We start from the raw sequence: 20,038 nt of genomic DNA on the forward strand, positions 1-20,038 counted from the left end.
TGTTGAAATTAGATATACAGACCAAAACCATTTTTGTACCAGGCTGTAAACATGTTCATTTCTGCTGTAAATTTTAGCATTGTACCATGAGGGTCTGTGGGGATTGATTCACTCTTGGAGCCAGCCTCAAGTGGCCATTAGAGGAACTGCAGTTTTGGCACTTCTGCATTGGCATCATTTTTCAGCGCCTGAGGTTACCGCTTGATCTTTAAGTTGCCCTGACAATCTTGTCAACATGTTGCCCACAGAGCAACATTTACAGTAGTTTGGTAGGTTTAAGGAGGAGCTGTTTTGCTGAGACATACAGTAGAAGTGAAGCATAGACTGAGGACATTTTTGTGACTAAGGAAAATATTTACGTTCCCACAAACGTGGCAGTGAATCACATTTTGAAATACTTGACCTTTTGACCTTGTATCAAAGGTAAAGAATAATACAAATAAAAACACAGAAAATGTATTTTTTAAAGATTTGAGGGGGACTTTGAAATGAAGGCGAGTCGAGAAGCAGTCTTCTTCCACACATTCTTTTTATTTGTAAATAATAAAAATGAACTTTTTTTTAAATATAAAACATACACATCATTTGAGCCACATCTGTTATACAAACAAGTAATGTTGCAGTGAATGCTTTACTTTTTTCTAATTTTCTTTTTGTTTCAGTGGAACACAGAAGTTGTAAACAATCAGCATTTTTTTTCCTGTTAATACTGACAAAGAAAAGAAAGAAAAAAAAGAAAAAGGAAAACCAGCTTCACCGGACAATGAAAAGAAAAGTCATCAACTCTTCTGAAGTGGGACTGAACATGGCCGGGGTTCGGACATTGGGTTTGAAGCACAAAGAAGTGTTCAGATGACTGCTTCATGGTACACCTGTAAGTTTTGTGGCCGTTTGTTTAAGTTCGGCCAGTTTGTGACCCAAGTCCATCGTCTTGCGTCGTCCCACTGCATGGTCCCTAATGACGTATTAATCGCTCCTCGTTATATGACTTGGCCCCTTTGCAAATATCACTGAACCCAATGAAAACCCAGTGAATGGCTGTTGAGTATTTACAGTGTATTACTCTCTGTGCATCTGTATTTAATCTTTATATAACTTAACAGTTCATGTGTTAGCATATCTGAAATCATTATGTTGAAACATAATTCATATTTCCATATAAGTGGATCTGATTTGTACATATTTATTCATACATCATCTCAGCCCCTTGGAGGTATACTATGATGTGGAATAACAGTAAGAGGGGCTGTGAGGTCTGCTCAGTACCACTGTACAGTACTGTACATCTTCCAGAGGGTCGAGGAGAGACATCAAGGTAATCTTGGGATTTAGTTTGAGAGACATTCAGCACCGGACTGGGGGGATGTGGAACTGACTGCAGTTGAGTTCAGATGTCGTTGCGTAATGGGAATGGCTTCGGTTTCTTGGTTTTATCTCTTTAATATTCAAGTACGAGCAAACTGTACAACTGCATGCAACATACAAGCGGCCCTACAGTATGTGGAACTAACACACGTATCTAGATCAGTTATCTTTTTTTCCTGTATCTGTTTTGTTTTACAAAAATGTGCATGCAGCTTGGAACAGATTCCAAAGTCATGCTGGCCGCCGCCTTTTTTTCCCCAGTGGGCGGAGACTGCAGGCCGAACGGAGGATGAGCATTGGTTTTGGAGTCCCGACAGATCAGTCTGATTGGTTACTTTCACATTCACAGAGATGCACAAGGGAAACTGTGAGTGATTCTTCTTTTTCTGTTTGTCTATCAACAACTAGACAGAGAAATGAATGTGACGGGATTGTTGCTTTTTTTCTTTTTTTCAACTACGTGTTTTTTTCAAAAAGTTAAACTTTTTGTTGTAAAAAAATCAAGCTCTTGTGCTTGTGTTTAAATTTCAAAAGAATGTAAACTAAGGGTCGGATAGAAACGTGCTGGGGTGAGGGACTGCACTCCCCAAAAAATGTGAAAAATTAGACGGCCCTATCTTGCTTTTGCGGTTACTTTTTTTTTTTTTTACAGTGATGTTTTCACCCTTGTGATATTTCAAAGTGACATAAATTTTATTTATTGGTCAACCTCCTGGGAGGCCTAATATACATCTATACAAAGACAACTGGCCTGGACGTTTGCCAGCGGTGGAACAAAGAAAACAACGCTGCACGCTAATCTCACTGTCAAGTGTAAAAATCTAAGCTGTGTCATCATCACCAGTCCCCCCCCCGCATAACACTTGCAGACATTTAATAGTTTTTATATCCTTTTTTTTTAATCACTTGTGTTTTGTTTTTCTCTCCATGCACACACCAGACTGACAACATTATCATGAGCATTTTACGCACTGTAAAAACATTTTGTGCCAGTAGTAACAAAGGGAAAGAAATGAACGACAAAGCAAACACGCTAAAACAGTGTGGCCTCAGAGCAGCCATGGTAAACATACTGAAAAGAGGATTTTTCGACAGAGAGAGGGACCAGTGATGCGGCTCCAAGGTCTAGGCACCAGAAGAAGGCCCTGTGCTTCCAGACTGAATACCCATACGGGGGCACCCTGCCTGGGGTCAGGAGTGCCGGCAGTCTGTTGGGGTTCTGGAGGAGGCCACTGCAGGGAGGACTGCGCCCCCTGCAGGTGTGGAGGGTGATTACCTCTGTCTCGAGTCCATACATTCCGATGCTTACGTACATTTCTTTGCTATTGTTGATTCAGTTAAAAATCACCCTGCTTCATTTGATTCTCTGACACTCTTTTATTTTTTGTCTCCCGTCTTGAGAGCTACTGCGTGTTGTCTGTTCGACAGCCCTGCTTCTTCAGCATACACAGAGAAACATGATGAGATTTTCTGAATGGATATGAAACACTGAAATGTGGCGCTCCGTACAACAGACAAAATTAACCGCAACAGGAGTGATTGTCAGATCTCAACAAAGCTTTCTCATTTTGACTGTTTCTGATTGTTGTTGTTCTACATTTCTGCCATCTTGTTTTTTGTTTGTTTCTCTCTACAGTACGTTTCATGAGTTTGTTACTTGTCGAGCGGTGTAGAGCTGTTGGTCCACTAGGATCGGACGCCGGGAGGTCCGGAGGAGCTGTCAAGTGACGACTGGGAAGCCCGCCGCGTTAAGGAGGCAAGTGTCGGATCCACCAAGGAGGACGGTGGGAACAACTTGTACCAACCAATGACTGTGCTTGATAAGTCCAGTTCCTCCAATAGGATTTGTGCAACTCCCATGAAGCTTTTATGGTCCATGCGGCCGTAATCGCCCCATACAATCACCTGAAGGAAAATTATTTTCTGTCAAATTACACAGCAGTCTAGTTCAAGCTAAAATAAATTTTACCAGCATGGGTTTGGAAAAAAAAAACTTTATGATGAAGAGAAATACATCTTCAGCTCACCTGTAAGACTTTACCCTGTGGGCTTTCCTCAAATAGCAGTGCTTGCTGGTACAGTGGGTCAAGTGTTTTCCGTGCAATCTTGGTTTTCTTTTTGGCTACGTACGCTCCATTATTCAGCAGATAGACCTTGACATATGGAGCTGAAGGCAGAGACAAAGCAATAAAAAGGCCATTAGTGAGGAACACAGCGACTCTTCAATGTAATCTAGATCAGATCTCACAGCTGGTTATATCTTTATGGGAAGGGAAAGTGCAGAGCAAGCGTTGTCTGGGTGTATCTGGATATCACTGGATGTAAAGTGTATATCATATAATAATGTGAGGAGTGTGTAACTGCTGTCTAGAGAGGGATTAGTTGCTTTTTGGTATCTTAAGGTTGGTCAGGTTCTCACCAGGGAGGGATTTGGATCCTGGTTTTTGTACGAGTCCTCGTGCTCTAATAACTTCTACCTCCAGCTGACCCTTTTTCTCCATCATGCCAATCTGGATGTCACCTGGGAAACACAGACGAGTGAGAAGACGATGATGATAGTCAGAAAAAAGAAACCACCAGGGTTTGACTGCACACTCAGCCCCCAGAAATATATGATTAGAGATCTTTTATTATTGACACGGATGAAAGCAGCAACAATACTATACACCAGTGGTTTTCCAGGGCACTCCAAAGGGCAAGCAAAAATCTCAAAGCACACCTGTATTTATATCTGTGCACAACAGCCTTAACAATGTTATCACTCTTATCACGTCATAAATGTTTGTTTTTATTTACTAATATCAAACAACAATTGACAGCCAACTATTACTCATGAAATATTTGTTAATAAGATGATTCAAGAATTCATTATAAACTTTTTAAAATTACATCAGAGCACCAGTAACACATCCACATTCGTTTTAAGTGGAAAAAAAATATGAAAAATAATTTAAGATAATGTGATGTGTCACACACTAATAATTCCCACACACAAACAACGACAAATAGGTTCCTGTGAAGGAGAGGAGAGGAGAGGAGAGGAGAGGAGAGGAGAGGAGAGGGACAGGATGAGACGGGATGAGACGGGACGAGACGGGACGGGACAGGACAGGACGGGACCCAAAGGGACGCGAAGGGAAGGGTTGGGAAGGGATGGGAAGAGATGAGACGAGATGAGTAGGGAAGGGAAGGGATGGGACGAGACGAGACGAGACGAGACGAGTAGGGAAGGGAAAAGATGAGATGAGACAAGATGAGACAAGATGAGACGGGAAGGGAAAAGACAAGGCAAGACGAGACCGGAAGGTAAGGGAAGGGACGACACGAGATGAGTAGGGAAAGGACGGGAAGGGACCAGACCGGACCAGACCAGACGAGAAGGGAAGGGAAGGGAAGGGAAGGGACGAGATGAGACGAGACGTGAGACGGGAAGGGAAGGGAAGGGAAGGGAAGGGATGAGACGAGATGAGTAGGGAAGGGACGAGACGAGACGAGGTGAGATGAGACACGACGAGTAGGGAAGGGAAGAGATGAGTAGTTAAGAGAGGAGAGGAGAGGTGATGAGACAAGATGAGACAAGATGAGACGGGAAGGGAAAAGACAAGGCAAGACGAGACCGGAAGGTAAGGGAAGGGACGAGACCGGACCAGACCAGACGAGAAGGGAAGGGAAGGGAAGGAAAGGGAAGGGAAGGGAAGGGAAGGGAAGGGACGGGACGAGACGAGACGAGACGTGAGACGGGAAGGGAAGGGAAGGGAAGGGAAGGGAAGGGAAGGCAAGGGATGAGACGAGATGAGTAGGGAAGGGACGAAACGAGACGAGGTGAGATGAGACACGACGAGTAGGGAAGGGAAGAGATGAGTAGTTAAGAGAGGAGAGGAGAGGAGAGGAGAGGAGAATACCATCAGTATCTTACCTATGGCTGGAGTGGCCAGTGTTTGTCTCCCCACTAGCTGAGCCGGTCCTAGGCCGTCCAGGAAGTCACTGAACTGACTGCTGGCACCCAGATTGACTCCAGAGAAGATCAAACTACCACAGAAAAAAAAACATAAACATGAATTAATTACAACATAAATGACCAATATCACCACACAGTCCGCACACTGTGAGACTCATTTTACTGCCCTCAGGAGAACCAATTTGCTGCCAGTCATTATTTACAGCGTGAAAAACATCTCGGAAATTGCCCAAGCGAGATAATCCATCAGAGAAAACACCAGGCCTTAATTTGATTCAGTCAAAGTTTGTGTTTTATCATCGCCTCACTGAGCCGCAGTTTTGTCTTTAACAGTCCGCTCATTATATTACACTCTGTTTACTGTCAGTCAGCTGACACCTTCATGCTGAGACGGAAGTGTGCGCCTGGATATAATCTCTCAGAACATGCTGGCAAACAAACTTTACTGTCACATCCAGGTGGAAACGTAAAGTAGACAGAAATAAATGGACAAGCACTTGGCGTTCTCCTTTAAGAGACGAAAAATGGTTAGAGTGAGAGTGTAGGATGTTGATGGAAAGTGATCAAAGCAAGAAATGTGTGGTTTACTGACTTTCCCTCAGAGTTGTAGCTGTTCATGCTGCCGTTGTTGGACTCTCTGCTGGGCTGGCGACTCATGTTCCTGGTCAGCTCGACTGCCATGCCGGTTTCTGTGCTCCTTTGGATCGGTGCGCCCTTCTCCTTCTTACTCTTCCCCTCTGAGTGAAAGAGGAGAGACAGGAAATTCACAATATTGTAGTCAAAGATGCTGTCGTGGTTACTTTTCACCTTTATTTAACTAGACAAAAAGGGGGAAAAGTGCTTTCCAAACTCGTTTTGACCTGTCTCATGCAGATTCAGTTTACAGTAGAACGACAATAAGTGTAGGTGCAAGTCTACCAGGAAACAGCAATGATGAAATAAGTGCCTGAACATTGACTCTAAACCATAGCATTATTGAAACAGACAACGTTTTAACCCCTGTCACTCAAGGAAAAACAGAGTAATCTACGGTTATCCACTGAGGACGAGGTGACGCTCTGCAAATATTTTTCCTTATAAGAAGAAAATGGACAAGGTGCTGAAACTGTCAGATCGCGAGCAGGTAAGGGAGCTCGATGCTGTGGCACGTCCAGTGTGAACAGCTAATTTGCTTAACATGGGCGCCAAAACGTAGCAGGCAGCGCTCCACGGAAAATGGTGCACTTCCAGGTCCAATGTGAATCCAGTATCATGGGTCAAGCTGAAATGCTGGACCCCACGTTTTCCATAATGCAACTACGAAGCATCTCCAAGCAGCAACCTTCTGAGCTAAAAAATGAAGCCAACGCAAAAGGGTAAAAGCTGCAGTTCCTCTAATGGCGACTTGAACCTGGCTCCAAAAGCTCAGTCTCCATAGTTTTCTCCAGTGTTTTTAGTTTCTATTTTCAACATTCGTGACAGCTATGGAAGGGTGATTTTTTTAAATAACTCACCCGTTTAAATTTTATTAAGGATTAAGTTAGGCATAATCAAGGATGTGACTGCTTTACAATTTAGATGGGCAAGGAAATGCAGCCAGGTGTGTTGCATGACTGAGAAGCACACAGTTTTCTGACTGCGGTCATGGCGTCAGTGAAGAAGATAGCCAAGCGATAATCAATGCGATTAAGCTACCTAACTCTGCTTGACAGTCTCTGGATACAACTTGTATTGAATGTCAGTAATAAGAGCAAGAAAAGCAAGAGAAAGGTGTGGACTCAGCCAAACAGCTGATGCGTCAATTAGATCTTGTTGACATGCACCAACGTAATGACTTACTGGAAAGCCACTTTACTGTCTTTGAGGTGTCACCACTATCTATGACTCAGATCTACCCCTTGTTCCTCCACAGCTCCACCCTCCTGTCCAAATATGGTCACTTGTGGCTCTAAAAAATCCAAGATGGTGACGGCCAGTATGCCAAACTTGAGGTTTCAAAACGGGGGTCCACAAACCAATGGGTCTCGTCATGGCGGCGTTCATTAGACCCATTACCAGTCAACTGGACTTCATGTGTCAAGTCAGTGCCTCCCCACCAAAAATCAAAGCTTATCTGGATTTGGAGCAGGATTCCCCTTAAACCCATTTTGTGTATAAGAAACAACAAACATGACAGAGGAATGGACCAGCTTCCAGAGCACATTTCTCAATGGGGTGAAGTTTTTTCCAATTCAAACAATTCACTTGTATTGTAAAAGTAGAAAATTACAAGATAGCCTCCAGGTCCAGTTCGGGAGTCAGTGATCACTCCTTCTGAAGCCTGGCCAAAGACACACCCATGTCCTGCTGAATCTGGTAATCAGTAGTAAACAGGAAATTGTTGGGCAGAAAAAAAACCCAAACAGTGTGCGGCATCTTGAACTGGGATGCGTGCGTCCACCTTCTGACTCATACTATTGGCATGTCTGGTGCAAGGAGAAAAATGTGGCTGCACTTCCCAGGCATCCTGTCATCCATCTAGGTGAGATGGTCAGCTGCACTTAAACAGCCCGAGCAGTCATATCATGTATCATGTCATGTTAAGCAATAGTTTTCTTTTAATAACACTAAAATTCTAAAGTTTAAAAAGTCAAACATGAACTCATTTACCTGCTTTTGCTCCCATGAACAGGAAAGATTTTTCAAAAGTATGTTTATCTCTGTGCTATCTCTACTTCCTTTCTTCCGCTACATCAGGGAGAGACGGCGAGAGACCCCCTTAGGCTTAATGTTCTCTAATAGCTTTTTATGTCCACTACAAAGAAAGGGAGTACAGTGTTTGGCTTTCATCATGAGCCTTACACCCCCCTGTGGTAAAAGTGCACGTTGGGTTCAGACCAGCCAGACTCTGTTGTGACTGGAAGCTGAGCTGCGAGGGGCTCTCAGCTGGCTACGATGTTCGGAAACTCCCCGAAACACATTATTTTGTTGTTTGTCTTTATAACGAGCGCGAGAGCAGCAGAGGTTTGTCTCCTACAGAACAAAAGGACACTGGCAATTTGTGGTGCTTCGGTACAGCCTGCTCCTCTGGGCAGATCTTTTGGATCGTCTCTATGTGAAACACAGTCTCGTAATTCTGTGCAGATTCTGAATCATAGATTACATGTTGTGTCATTTTAAGTAAATGCTTTAATGCTTGAATGTAGAATGGTGTTCGTATTGGGCTTTAGAGTGTGTTGTGGAGAGCAGTAATCCAGACGCACTAAAGGTATGTTAAGCTTTGAACTACTAAATCAATTAGAGTTTGCATTGTGCCTTTCTGCAAACCACAAACATGTTACATTATTCTTTATTATGTATTATGTTGTAGACAGATGGAGATTTTACATTTCTTTACGTTTTAACAATACTGTGGTTAATGTGTGGTTATGGTTTAGGCACAAAAACGACTTGGTTATGGTTTGGAAAAGATTATGTTTTGGCCTAAAATACCCAGTTCCCAGTTAACAATGTCTCAGTTAACAACAACAGGTTCCTAAAAAAACACCCATATTTGGTAGCTGGAAACAGCGACAGGGCTCTGAAAAACAACCGGCTGTGTTATATGTTCGTCCCAAACAGTTGTCTGCAGCTTGGCAGGCATCTCGCCCAGTTGTCACGCCATCCACCATCACCTCCATTCATTCATTTTCTGTACCCGCTTATCCTGTCAGGGGTCGTGGGGGGGCTGGAGCTGGAGCTCACAATCACACTTACGGCCAAAACCCACTGCTGAAACAGGGAGAACATGCAAACTCCACACAGAGGGGCTCTCCCATCCCAGGGTTCAAACCAGGAACCATCTTGCTGTGAGGCGACACTGCTAACCACTGCAAATGTACTACATGTACTTTGGCATCAAGAGCTCTTCTGGTGCCGGCAGACACAAAGAAACCTCCTGGCAGAACATTTAGTGAGTTGAGGTCAAAGATGCTGTTGACGTCGCTGCACATGTCACGACCAATTACTTCTCATTCCAATGAAATAAATACTTATACCTATTATATTTTTTCTAAGTGCATGATAATATTCAGTCTCCAACCTTCTTTTTGCCACATTCACATCACACATTCCTCATGGGATACAGAGTCACCACTGACTATTTCAGGGTTGCCACGGTAACTCACCAGGGCCGCTGATCTGTGAAGTGCTGCGGCTGCGGCGGTTGCCAACGATGGCCACCACCCGCGCGCTGAGGCTGGAGCGTCTCTTCTTGCTGCCGCCACCCACTGTGCCCAGCGCCGTGTCTGATTGGCTGCCGTCGGTGCGCTCCTGGGTGTAGATCTCCCCGCTCACGCTGGAGCTCTTCAGCATGCTGCGGCCCACCGATCGCATCTGCCGACTGGAGGGAGAAAAGACACTAAGTGAGGCTTGTACTGGAGACAGAGATGCTATTAAGGCCTCAGTAACTTCCTCTGTACCGTACCTTCAGAAACAGCATGGTGGACAAAGAGAGGTGGGTGATGATAATTAAAACATTTCACACTGACTGAGGAAAGATGTTTAATCAAACAGACACACCTGGGACTCCAGAGAAGGGAAATGATGACGACAGACCCTACCAAATAACTAAAACTTAAACATTAGTGTTTGCTAGTTCGATGTTTGGTGCAACAATTTCATGTTCTAGCAGTCCAAAGTAAATAATCGTATCATGTATTAAAGTTCATTCTTCTCAAACGAGCCACAACACACGGACAGAAGCAGCTCAGAGCTCGATGCTGCCTCCTAGGGGTTCGGAGGAGCCGCCTCATGTCCATCCCCTCAGAGGGGGTCAGAGTGCTGCAGGAGAGCCCAGCTATGCTGCCCCTGTCACCTGTAGTCCCCACTGCCAGTGGGCCCCTGACAGTCAGGGGATCCAGTGAACGACTGGGAAGCGGGAGGGTGGTTTGAGGCCTCTCCACCGCCCCCTGCAGGGGGGTTAGGGAAGGTCGTGCAGCAGAGGAAGAGGATGGGAGGGGATGGTCTAGGTCTGGAGGATGGAGGTGGTCCGGGCAGTCACAACACAGGATGCATGCAAGGAGGGATCGGAGGGATCTAAAACATGCAGAGGGGGTTGCACAAACACACACACACACACACATACACAGACACAAATATAAAAGAAACAAGACACAGTATTGGACAAAATGAAAATTGTTACGCCTTTATGTGCCGTGTCGGATGCAACCCATACAATAAAATCAAGCTGGACTGTAACTAAACTGTTCAATATTTTGTTATTTCAAAAATGTACGGATATCAGCAGGAAATCTTTTTATGTTTCTATTCTGAAAGGTCAACTTTTTGAAATACAAAATATTTATCCAACAGCAAGTGATACTAAGAATATGCCAACAAGTACAATGAAAGGCAAGAAGTCACAATTATTTCACTATATTCAAGTAAAAACAGGAAACATGAGCAGCATTCAATGAATTATATAAAATTAAAGGGGGGCAATATATCAAAATATAAGCATATCAAGCAGAGGGAAAGGATTGAAGAACAATAGGCAATAGGCAATAGAGGAGGCCGTAAGGGAGGTTCAAGTGTCAACCTCACGCCACCTCTGTGTCCCTTCATATGTATGTGCTCCGTCACTTCCATAAGCTGTTATCAAACTGGCCTGAAGCAGATGTGAGACTATCCACTGAATACAGATGTTAATATCCCACTCTGAGTGAAAACTGACCTGAGGCCAGCTGTCCCTGTACATCACTGGATTACTAATTCTGTCCCCTTGTCTCTCTAAAAACTGACCTCTGGTGTTAATTATAGATAAGTCATATCACAGGCCTCATAAAGCTGACCAGTTTTTATTAATAGTTGCTGCCTCCATCGTCTGCTATGTTGAATTCAAACTGTTTGTCTGATCATAGCCTTCTAAAACAGGATAAGGTCCGAGTGTCCACATATTTTTGGACATAAGTTTGTGATAGCGATGATCTCTCTTTCTCTTTCTCACCCCCGACTCTTGAAAGTGTGTCAAAGGCCGTGGGGCTGTGCTTTTATAACGCTCTATTTGGATTGATCTGTGGTAAGGCCATAAAGGCCAGCGCCCTCTCTCTCCTCCTCCCAGACCTCAATACATTAGCCAGCTAATAAGCTGCACTACATCACCACTTGGCCCACTGAGGACCACTGGGATAGGGTCGTTTGTCCCTGTCAGCACACTGCTACTGGTCAGCAGGGGATGTGTGTGAATGTGTGTGTGTGCCTTACTGTGTGCACATACAGAGAACATGGGGATTTTTTGTGAGATTTTATTTTCATCTACCTTTCAATTATTTATGTCAGCTCAGCTGTGCTTGTTATTTATTTATTTATTTTTTTATATTATTATTATATGTCAGCAATTTTTAAATGTATGTGCTTTTTTAAAACTCTACATTCATTTAACTATTTATTACTTAACAAATATGAAGTTGGGGCAGTTTCAGGTTTGTCAAATTTATTCAGTTGTTTATGCATAAACGAAAAGATCAAGATTTTATTTAACTTCAGCTTAAGTCTTTTAACATTTTAAAATCTGTTGGAAAAAAAGCTAATTTATAAGGCCAGTTAGTGTTTCACCTCCCTGGTGTCTCCGATGACATCATCAGGGTTACTCAAACCCTGACTAAGCCGCTCAAGGTCCACAGATAGAAAACCATTTTCACAGGCTGAGGCGTCCTCCTCGTGACGTGTAAACTAACTTTAAAGGCCAAGGGAAACCAAGCTGACATCAAAGAAATAGTAGTGATGAACACCAACTGTTGTGTTGCCTTTCATCACCTGTGTCTCCACCTGGTCACACCGCAAAAACCAGAGGCCACAAAAAACCAGCTTGTACATTATGCGCCCGAGTGAGATGAAATAAGTCTTCACACCAGCATTTTGTATTTGTCATTCAAAACCATCCAAGACCAACATGACATATTTAAGATGCTAGTTAGTTAGCTAGTTAGTTAACACATTAGCAACACAACCTGATGTTTAAAGAATCATATTTACTGTGTGTCAGCGAAAAATAACACCATTACTTACCATTTCTGCTACGGAGCTTAATGGCTCATGCACTAAGCTGAACTGATTTCATTTACCGACAAGCTCTGCCAGCACAATGCCAAATCAACATGCTGAATCGGCTGAAAAACAGTCAACAAAGGTGTGGGACACAACGCAAAAACTAGGGCAACAGATGCTCACTGATAGCCCAACACTGACCGACGGGTGAACGTTGGCTTGGTGTGTCAGGACCCATGTGTGTAAAATGTGCTGGTGGAGTGCCCCTTTACCTTAGACTACCACTGTAGGTACATGATGACTTTAGGAGCAGGTAAGATTGTAAGGAAAAGTGAGACACTGGGCTCAACTTGAATGAAATGCTTCCACTCAGATATTCCCATGTGAATAGCTGCATCTCAAAAATAAGCAGGGACAATGGATCCAAGTTTAACCTCATGTGTCAGTGAGTATCCACGCTGCTTGTGTCCTTGAGCAGGACTCTGTCTGCAAGATCGAGCTGACCTCTGACCTCCCTTTGGAGGCAGCAAGCACAAAGAGAACACCTTCCCTACAGAGATCAATAAGGACTTTATTTATATGTAATTGCTGCCATTAAAAACTTCCAGCTGCGTTCTGCTGTCTTAAATGAACGGGGATTTAGGGATTCTATCCTGAGGATCCTACAGTGAGAAGACGAATCGTCTGCCATCGTTGGTGAATTCACCATTTGAGATCTATTGATCTTTACCTGGACTCCCTCGTGTCTCCAGCTACTGTGTGTCTCCTGCGCTTCAACTCCTCAGAGAAACGTCTCTTCCCTGTTGCCCTCCTCCTGTCCTCCTCTCCTTCTACCCCCCACGAGATCCTCCTGTCCTTCTTCTCTTCCTCTAATGACTTGGATCTGAGTTCATTTTGTAGTATGTGTCAGTATGTTTAAGAGTGTGTGTGAGGAGAGATGAGATATCATGCAGGAGGACAGAAACATGCAGCAGTTGGCATGCAGAAATAAAACAGAAAGACACAGTGATTAGCATGTATATGACATATAACCCCAAATCACCCCAACATATAGACTCTGTACATTTAAACTGAACATGTGACCAGTGAGGACTGACCTGAGTCGTCCTCCAGGTCGTTCTGATTGGATAGACATGTAGCTGGTGCTACTGAGGCGGGAGGCACTGCTGGCACGGGAGAGGGCCGACACATCGCTCATATCACTGTCTGACGATCTGGCCGACATGTTGTCGCTGCTACGCCTCTTTTCTGCGTACATCTATGGACAGAAGAAGAAGAACAAGATTTATTTTATTAATCCCCGAGGAGAAATTCAATTTTTATATACACACACAGGCCCAAAAAACACACACACACGCACAAAGAGGACCCATACATGCATTAAAAGGAGGGATGTCAGAGCAAGGCGGCTGCCCACTGAGAGGCCCCCGAGCAGTTGGGGGTTCATTGCCTTGTGCAGGTGCACCCTAGCCCAGGGGGCGAACTGGCACTTCTCCAGCTACCAGTCCATGCTCCATATTTGGTCTGGATGGGGACTTGAACCAACAACCCTCAAGTTCCCAACTCAAGTCCCCATGAACTGAGCTACTGTCACCCCAATGAGCTACTGCGGCCCCAGAGATGAAGGGTGGGAGAGATATACTGATTTTGCTCAAACTGAAAAACAGACACACAGTATATATCATTTATGAAGTGCAGGAGGAGGAGGAGGGGTGAGAGTGACTGTAAAATGCAGATGCTGACCTCCCGTTTGGTCTTGAGGTCCGTCTCAGGGTCGTGGGAGGCTGAAGGCCGGTAGGAATGTACTTTCATCTGCAGCTGTCGGGCTCGCTCCTCTACTGCAAGGGCTGGAAAAAAAAGAGACAAAGAAGAGTAAGATAAAAAACATACAGAAAAAAGAAAAGAAAGGTAGAAAAAAAAACAGGAAAAAGCAATTCCCAATAAGAGACGGACAGGGAGTATTTTGAGGATGCAGGATCTGGTTTTGGACACTAGGTGGAGCATGATGTGCACTGAGTACATCAAGTTTCCTCATGATGGATGCAGATGTAGGAGGCTCAGACAGACATGCTTACTTGCTTCAATCCGGAAACAAATATAACTGTCCAGCTGTGTTTGCCAAATTAGGAATTATCATATAGGGATGTTAAACTGTCAGAAATGACACCTGTGATTGACTGCACATTAAAGGGAACTCCAGTATTTTTCAACCTGAAAGACAGCAGTTTTTGAAGTTGTTCCAGTACTGAGTGAAACAGGCTACAACATAACCTCTTGAGGCATGTGCACCCATAAATTATGGGTCCATTAAAAGTGCTTGTTTTTGCCAGATTTTTATTAAAAGTGTCTGGCAACATTTCGGAGAGGACCCCAAAGAATAATGAAATAATGACCTTTGCTTGTTCTACTCTGTTTTGTGTCTGAGTCTCGCCAAAGTCAAAATCTTACTCTGAAATCTTGCACTTTTTTTTACACATTGTCAAAATCAGCTCAATGTTCGGCCATGACACTGAAAAGCTTTTAGATAAGAGTAAGATACCCTTTATTTACTCAAACACAAAACACTCACACCGTCACTCCTCTTTCCAATTCTCACTAAGGTTTTTTTCCTGCAGAAAGTCACTTCTTACGACATTTCAAAACAACACTTCTTGTCAGTGAGCAAGCTAAAGTCCAAACCTGGACATAAATTGAAGTTTCTGCAGCACTCTCTCTTTAATTTTAGTTTCAACAATTCCAAAAATTGTTGTTTCCACGAATCACTTAGACACAAAAACATGATAAAAAGGAGTCCAGGTTAAAAAATACTGGAGTTTCCCTTATCCCGAGTGCCAATTTATCCGTAACTCAACCAAGTGATTGATTAGTTTTAAACCACAGACAGACAATGAGCTGATTTAATGTGTTAAGTGTTTTATAATGACTCTATATGCTTGTCCTACTGACTATTTGTCTGCTTTTACAGTGTTGTGTATTGTGTTTGGTGAGCCAAAGACAAATTTCCACTCATGGTGAACAATAAAGGTATATTCTATTGTCTTCTTATAAAGTCTCTGTACATTTAACCCCACCCCTCTGGCAGCTATGTGAACTAAAACAAGCAAAAAAATATGTTAAAATGTTATTTTGTTACTCTTGCATGAGTAAAGAATGATCAAATTATATATCTGTAGATACAGGTTTGCCTATTCCACCAGGATTAATATCTTCACATCATCCCCTACGTTCTGATATCAAAACTCCATTCTTGCAGACAACATACCTTGCTCTATACTGCTGCTTTTTGCAGGGAGCTGAGGCAGCTGCCTGCCCCTGCGACCTGATGAGGGAGTCCCCGTTGGAGAGGAGGGGCTGCCGTGAGGGTGTGCTCTGACAGACAGGAACAGAAAGACACAACGAGACAGGAGAGAAGGAGTAAAAAACACATTATTATAACTGCGTTCATCAGCAACTAGTCTGACTCGCAGGATGTCGACTGCTGCTGTACAAGCCTGCCATTGACCACCTATATCTGAAGGAATTCTCCTCCCCTTCCTCTATCTGCTTGTTACAGTTTTCAAAATCCGTCACTATGAAAACTACTCTCACGTAGCCAGACCTGTCTCTACACTTTGTTTTAGCACTGTGCATAAAACAACAACAATTTCTCAGTGTGCAAACTACACGCTAAAACGTCTTTTAATGTTTTATGTAGTGTTCTCTTTTGCAGGGATTTAGTCATTTTAATGGCAGCGCTCACCTCCTGTCGTGCAAAAGTTTCAGTAAAACAAGCTCTCTCTTGACACTACTTTGCAAGAGAACAGTTGCTGCATCCTGGGCTTAGCGACGCCCAAGACGATTCTGATTTTAAAAGACATACAAACAACCCAGAGCATTATTTTCTCTTATTGGGGAATTCTGATGGGTTCAGCAGGAGCTTTCTCAAGTGCGAGATAGGTCTGGCTATGTGAGACGAATCACTGATTGAAGTGAGGCCCAAAACTCACAGAGAAAACACAGAGACAATAAATTGATTGCCAGCATTAAAGGTCAAAGGTCAAGTTGGGAAAGGAATGGATCAGAATCACCAGTAGAGGAGAAGTACACAAAGTGGCACTGAGTGTGTTTACAGACAGTATGCACAGTATCTCAGTATCTCTATACATCCCAGTTATTGTAATGTTGAGATGGTACATTTATACAAGGAACTTTACTAGTCACAGCCTCTACTATTTACTACACACATAACTACATAAAGCACTGTTGAACAGTTTACATCCTTCCATAGCTAACATGAAACTGTTGTTCTTAATTCTTGGAAGCAACTATTACATTATTTTGGCTTCCTGAGATGTGACATTCACATGTAGTATGTGTGCATACAGTTTCCACACTCAGCGTGACAGAGGAAATCAGCACACAGGGGAGTAGAGGCGTAGTGCTGGCAGGAGCATGCACCTGTCTAGCCGTGGCGAGTTTGGGCAGGACCCAGCCAGGACTGTCTGGCCAAAGGGCCTCAGCGGGCCCCCTCTCCCCCTACTGCCCCTCAGGATAGAGGTGGGCTGGATACGACTGCCATCAGCAAATAAAAACAAATGAAAATATAAAACTTTATAAGTACAGCAAAATTAAATCAAATGAAAATAGTGCAACATGTGCTACTCCTTTGTGGCTCTGTGTGTAACGCTATTTAGACTATGCAGAAGTCCATGATAAGAATGGTGAGCAGACAGTATCATCAATCCAATACAGCTGGTGCACTCTAAATCAACATACAAGGAACTATCTTAAGTGTGGTGGCAAAAAAATGTTGGCATTGTACATTTCTGTCTCTCAACACTGCTGCGGTTAGCAAGTGGCTAGGATTAGGCACAAAACCCACTTGGTTATGGCTAGGGAAAAGATCATGTTTTGGCTTAAACACCCAGTTTCTGGGGCACCATCCCCGCTGGAAACAAAGTAATGTCTCGGTAAAAAACGATGGCATTTTGTGGCACTATCCCCACTGGAAAAACTGCGACAGGTCACTAAAAAACAGCCACGTTTGGTGCCTCAGAAGCTGCTGAAAACAAAGCAATGACTCACTAAAACACAATTGAACAGTGGTCTGCAGCTTGGTAGGTGTCTCCCTAGGTGTCACACCATCCACCATCCACCATCCCCTCCACCACCAGATGACGAATTCCACACATAAGTCACTTCAGAAATGTTGATATGATACATATGAAACATGAAAATCTAATGTATTCTTGGTGCAAAAATGTACAGTGCCAACATTTTCTTCCTGTGCCTGAGCTGATAAAATCTAGTTGTAGTCTGAGGCTTGTCTAAATGCTTCAGCATCAGGTGGATCAATGCTGCAACTGCATCTTCTGTGCTATGATTCCTCCCCCCAGCAGATGTTCATTCACATCATTCATTAACAAAAAAGGTCTTTGAAGAGTGAAAATCAAATCACAAAGAATGCACTGTGAGCTGTAGTGTTTATAGCTAATTTAAAGATAGGATAAAATAGGATTTAAGGCAATGTACTGCACAAGCTGTGACTTAAAACAAAAAAAAAAAATCCAGGTTTGACAGGCAGTCACAGATGGAAGTTATCATCTGTCTAGAAAGTATAGAAGAAGTGACAGTAATGAGAGGAAATTAAATAAGGTGAGTGAATGAATGAATGATCTTACCTGTCCCCCTCCAGGCTTTTTTTGCTGCCCCTTTGACAGTTCGGACTTGATGAATTGCTACACTGCCTGTTGCGGCAAACAGCAACCACAGAGTGAGAGAGGAAGAAAAAACAAACACGATATGGAGAATGACCACAGAATGGCAAAACTCAACAGTGACTGATGTGTTGGACAGAATGTAAAAGGCTCAAGCTGAGACTATATGGTTTTTGTGGTTCGTAAAAGCAATATAGCTGAGAACTGCACATTCCGTAAACTTTTTTTTTTTTCCCCACCAGCAGAAGTGTTACAGAGGAAAAAGCACTTTCAAGCCATAGAGGTGGGGGAAAGTCAGAGCAGGCGCTCAGCAGAAAGGGCAGGTGCAGGGATTACACAGCCTAACACCACACATGTTTACAGGAAAAGGGAAAGTCGCAAGATCTGTGCAACGCTATCATCTACAGAACGAGCTCTAGGCTACAGGAAAGGCTTTGAAGGTACAAGCAGGCAAGCAGAGCTGTAGCATTAGTGTTTCAAGAGTTGGGGATGGCAGGAGGGGGCAGGCCTGGTATACCTGTCTTCTTCAGGGGCCACATGTTCTACTAAGATCCGGGGGCTGGGGAGAGTCTTGCGGGGCAAAGAGTTGGAGCACCTAGAGGGGCGGAAGGGTGGGAGGAGGAGCATCGCAAGGTAGGAACACCGGGAGAGGTTGTTAGTGAGTAAAAGGACAGGAGAGGCTTTGAAACTGTGAATCTTCTTTACGTGTAAAGGCATAATAACAGTCCCAAGGTTCAGCTTGATTTGACTCGTTTTTAATTTTAGGCCAAGTTAGAAATCTGTGCATTACAAGCACTTACTGTACAAAGTGGTAAATATACAAGAACTTGACTGACATAATGCATCTTATTTATTTTAAGGAAAAGTTTGGCGTTTTGTGAAATACACTTAATCGCCTTCTTGCTGAGTCAGACGAGAAACTAGCCAAGAAAGAGTTAGATTAGCTAAACATACAAATTTAAAAAAGGGTCAAACAGATCTGTTCTTTTCTTAAATCTTCAAAGTGACATGTTCTTTTTCATTTGTTTAATCTGGACAAAAAAACAAAGCATAAAATCAACAATCTGTGGTTTATGTTACTTTTGGACAGAGACATGCTAGCTGTTTTCCTCTGTTTCCAGTGTTTGTGCTAAGCTAAGCTAAATGGCTGTTGGCCGCAGCTTGATATTTACCATACAAACATATGAGAGGGGTTAAAAAAATGTTGGCATTGTTCGTTTCGGCAAACCACGGATTAGTTACATCTGTATGTTTCACACAAATCATATCGTGTTGTTTCTAAGTTTTGAGAAAGCTGCTCTTGATTGGTCAGAATTTCCATGCAGGCCAAATCCAGGAAGTAAACAAATCGTTGAGGAAGAGTACACTTGCAAGATAAATGTGACACTTTCTAATGTCACAATGGAGGGACAACTACGCAGGTTGATTTTAGTGCTGCTCATTGTGGACTATATTGCTGTCATTGTTCATTTTAGTCAAACCATACAGTTTGAAAACGAGGCGCGGCTCCAACTAGAAAACAATGTTTTGATGCATTGGATGTGGTGAATGTGCATATTAAGGCAGTACAGGAGGAGGTGCACATTAATAATCCTCCAGGACTGTAACATGCTCATGTTTAACCCTAACAATGTGTCATGTGACTGCAGTTGGTTCAGATCGAGGTCGGAACACGTTCTCATCACAAATGAACCGCAGCAGAGTACATTTGTAACTGGACCGAGACCACCTCTTCAAGAAGGTCTCAGTCCGGTTGTTTTGGTGTGCACCCGAGCGGGATTGCTGTGTTCACACTTGCCCAAATGAACCGCACATAGGGGGAAACAAATCTGAGTTTGATTGAACCAACTTAAACAGAGCAGGTGTGAAAGCACCCTTAGTTCAGATTACATGTACATAGGCTGAGTTTCTCATAAAAAGGAGGAGGGGATGGTGGAAGGTGTGAGACCTAGGCAAGATGGCTGCCAAGAAGCAGATGACTACTCGAGACCAGTGACATTTCCAGCCATGTTTGTGGCAATAAAACGGGGTATTT

General features: G+C 43.4%; 1 protein-coding gene across 20 annotated transcripts in view; it reads right to left on the reverse strand.

The window, feature by feature from the left end:
- Positions 1-512: 512 nt before the first annotated feature.
- The window catches only part of rims1b (regulating synaptic membrane exocytosis 1b), a 91,308-nt gene continuing 71,782 nt past the window's right edge, over positions 513-20,038 (reverse strand). For 11 of the 20 annotated variants that reach the window (XM_078166302.1, XM_078166304.1, XM_078166294.1 and 8 more), the window contains 9 exons: positions 15,570-15,676; positions 14,051-14,154; positions 13,405-13,565; positions 9,448-9,662; positions 5,916-6,060; positions 5,282-5,394; positions 3,785-3,886; positions 3,393-3,532; positions 513-3,270 (listed from right to left, as the gene is read on the reverse strand). In XM_078166302.1, coding sequence (XP_078022428.1) covers positions 3,052-3,270; positions 3,393-3,532; positions 3,785-3,886; positions 5,282-5,394; positions 5,916-6,060; positions 9,448-9,662; positions 13,405-13,565; positions 14,051-14,154; positions 15,570-15,676 — 1,306 coding nt within the window. In that variant the 3' untranslated portion in view covers positions 513-3,051. Of the gene's footprint in view, positions 3,271-3,392; positions 3,533-3,784; positions 3,887-5,281; positions 5,395-5,915; positions 6,061-9,447; positions 9,663-13,037; positions 13,191-13,404; positions 13,566-14,050; positions 14,155-15,569; positions 15,677-16,744; positions 16,859-17,967; positions 18,034-18,520; positions 18,599-20,038 lie in introns of all 20 variants that reach the window. The other 9 variants (XM_078166292.1, XM_078166291.1, XM_078166286.1 and 6 more) reach the window with 3 other exon arrangements.

The sequence above is a fragment of the Epinephelus lanceolatus genome, chromosome 3 (genome assembly GCF_041903045.1).
Source record: "Epinephelus lanceolatus isolate andai-2023 chromosome 3, ASM4190304v1, whole genome shotgun sequence".
NCBI lineage: Eukaryota > Metazoa > Chordata > Actinopteri > Perciformes > Serranidae > Epinephelus > Epinephelus lanceolatus.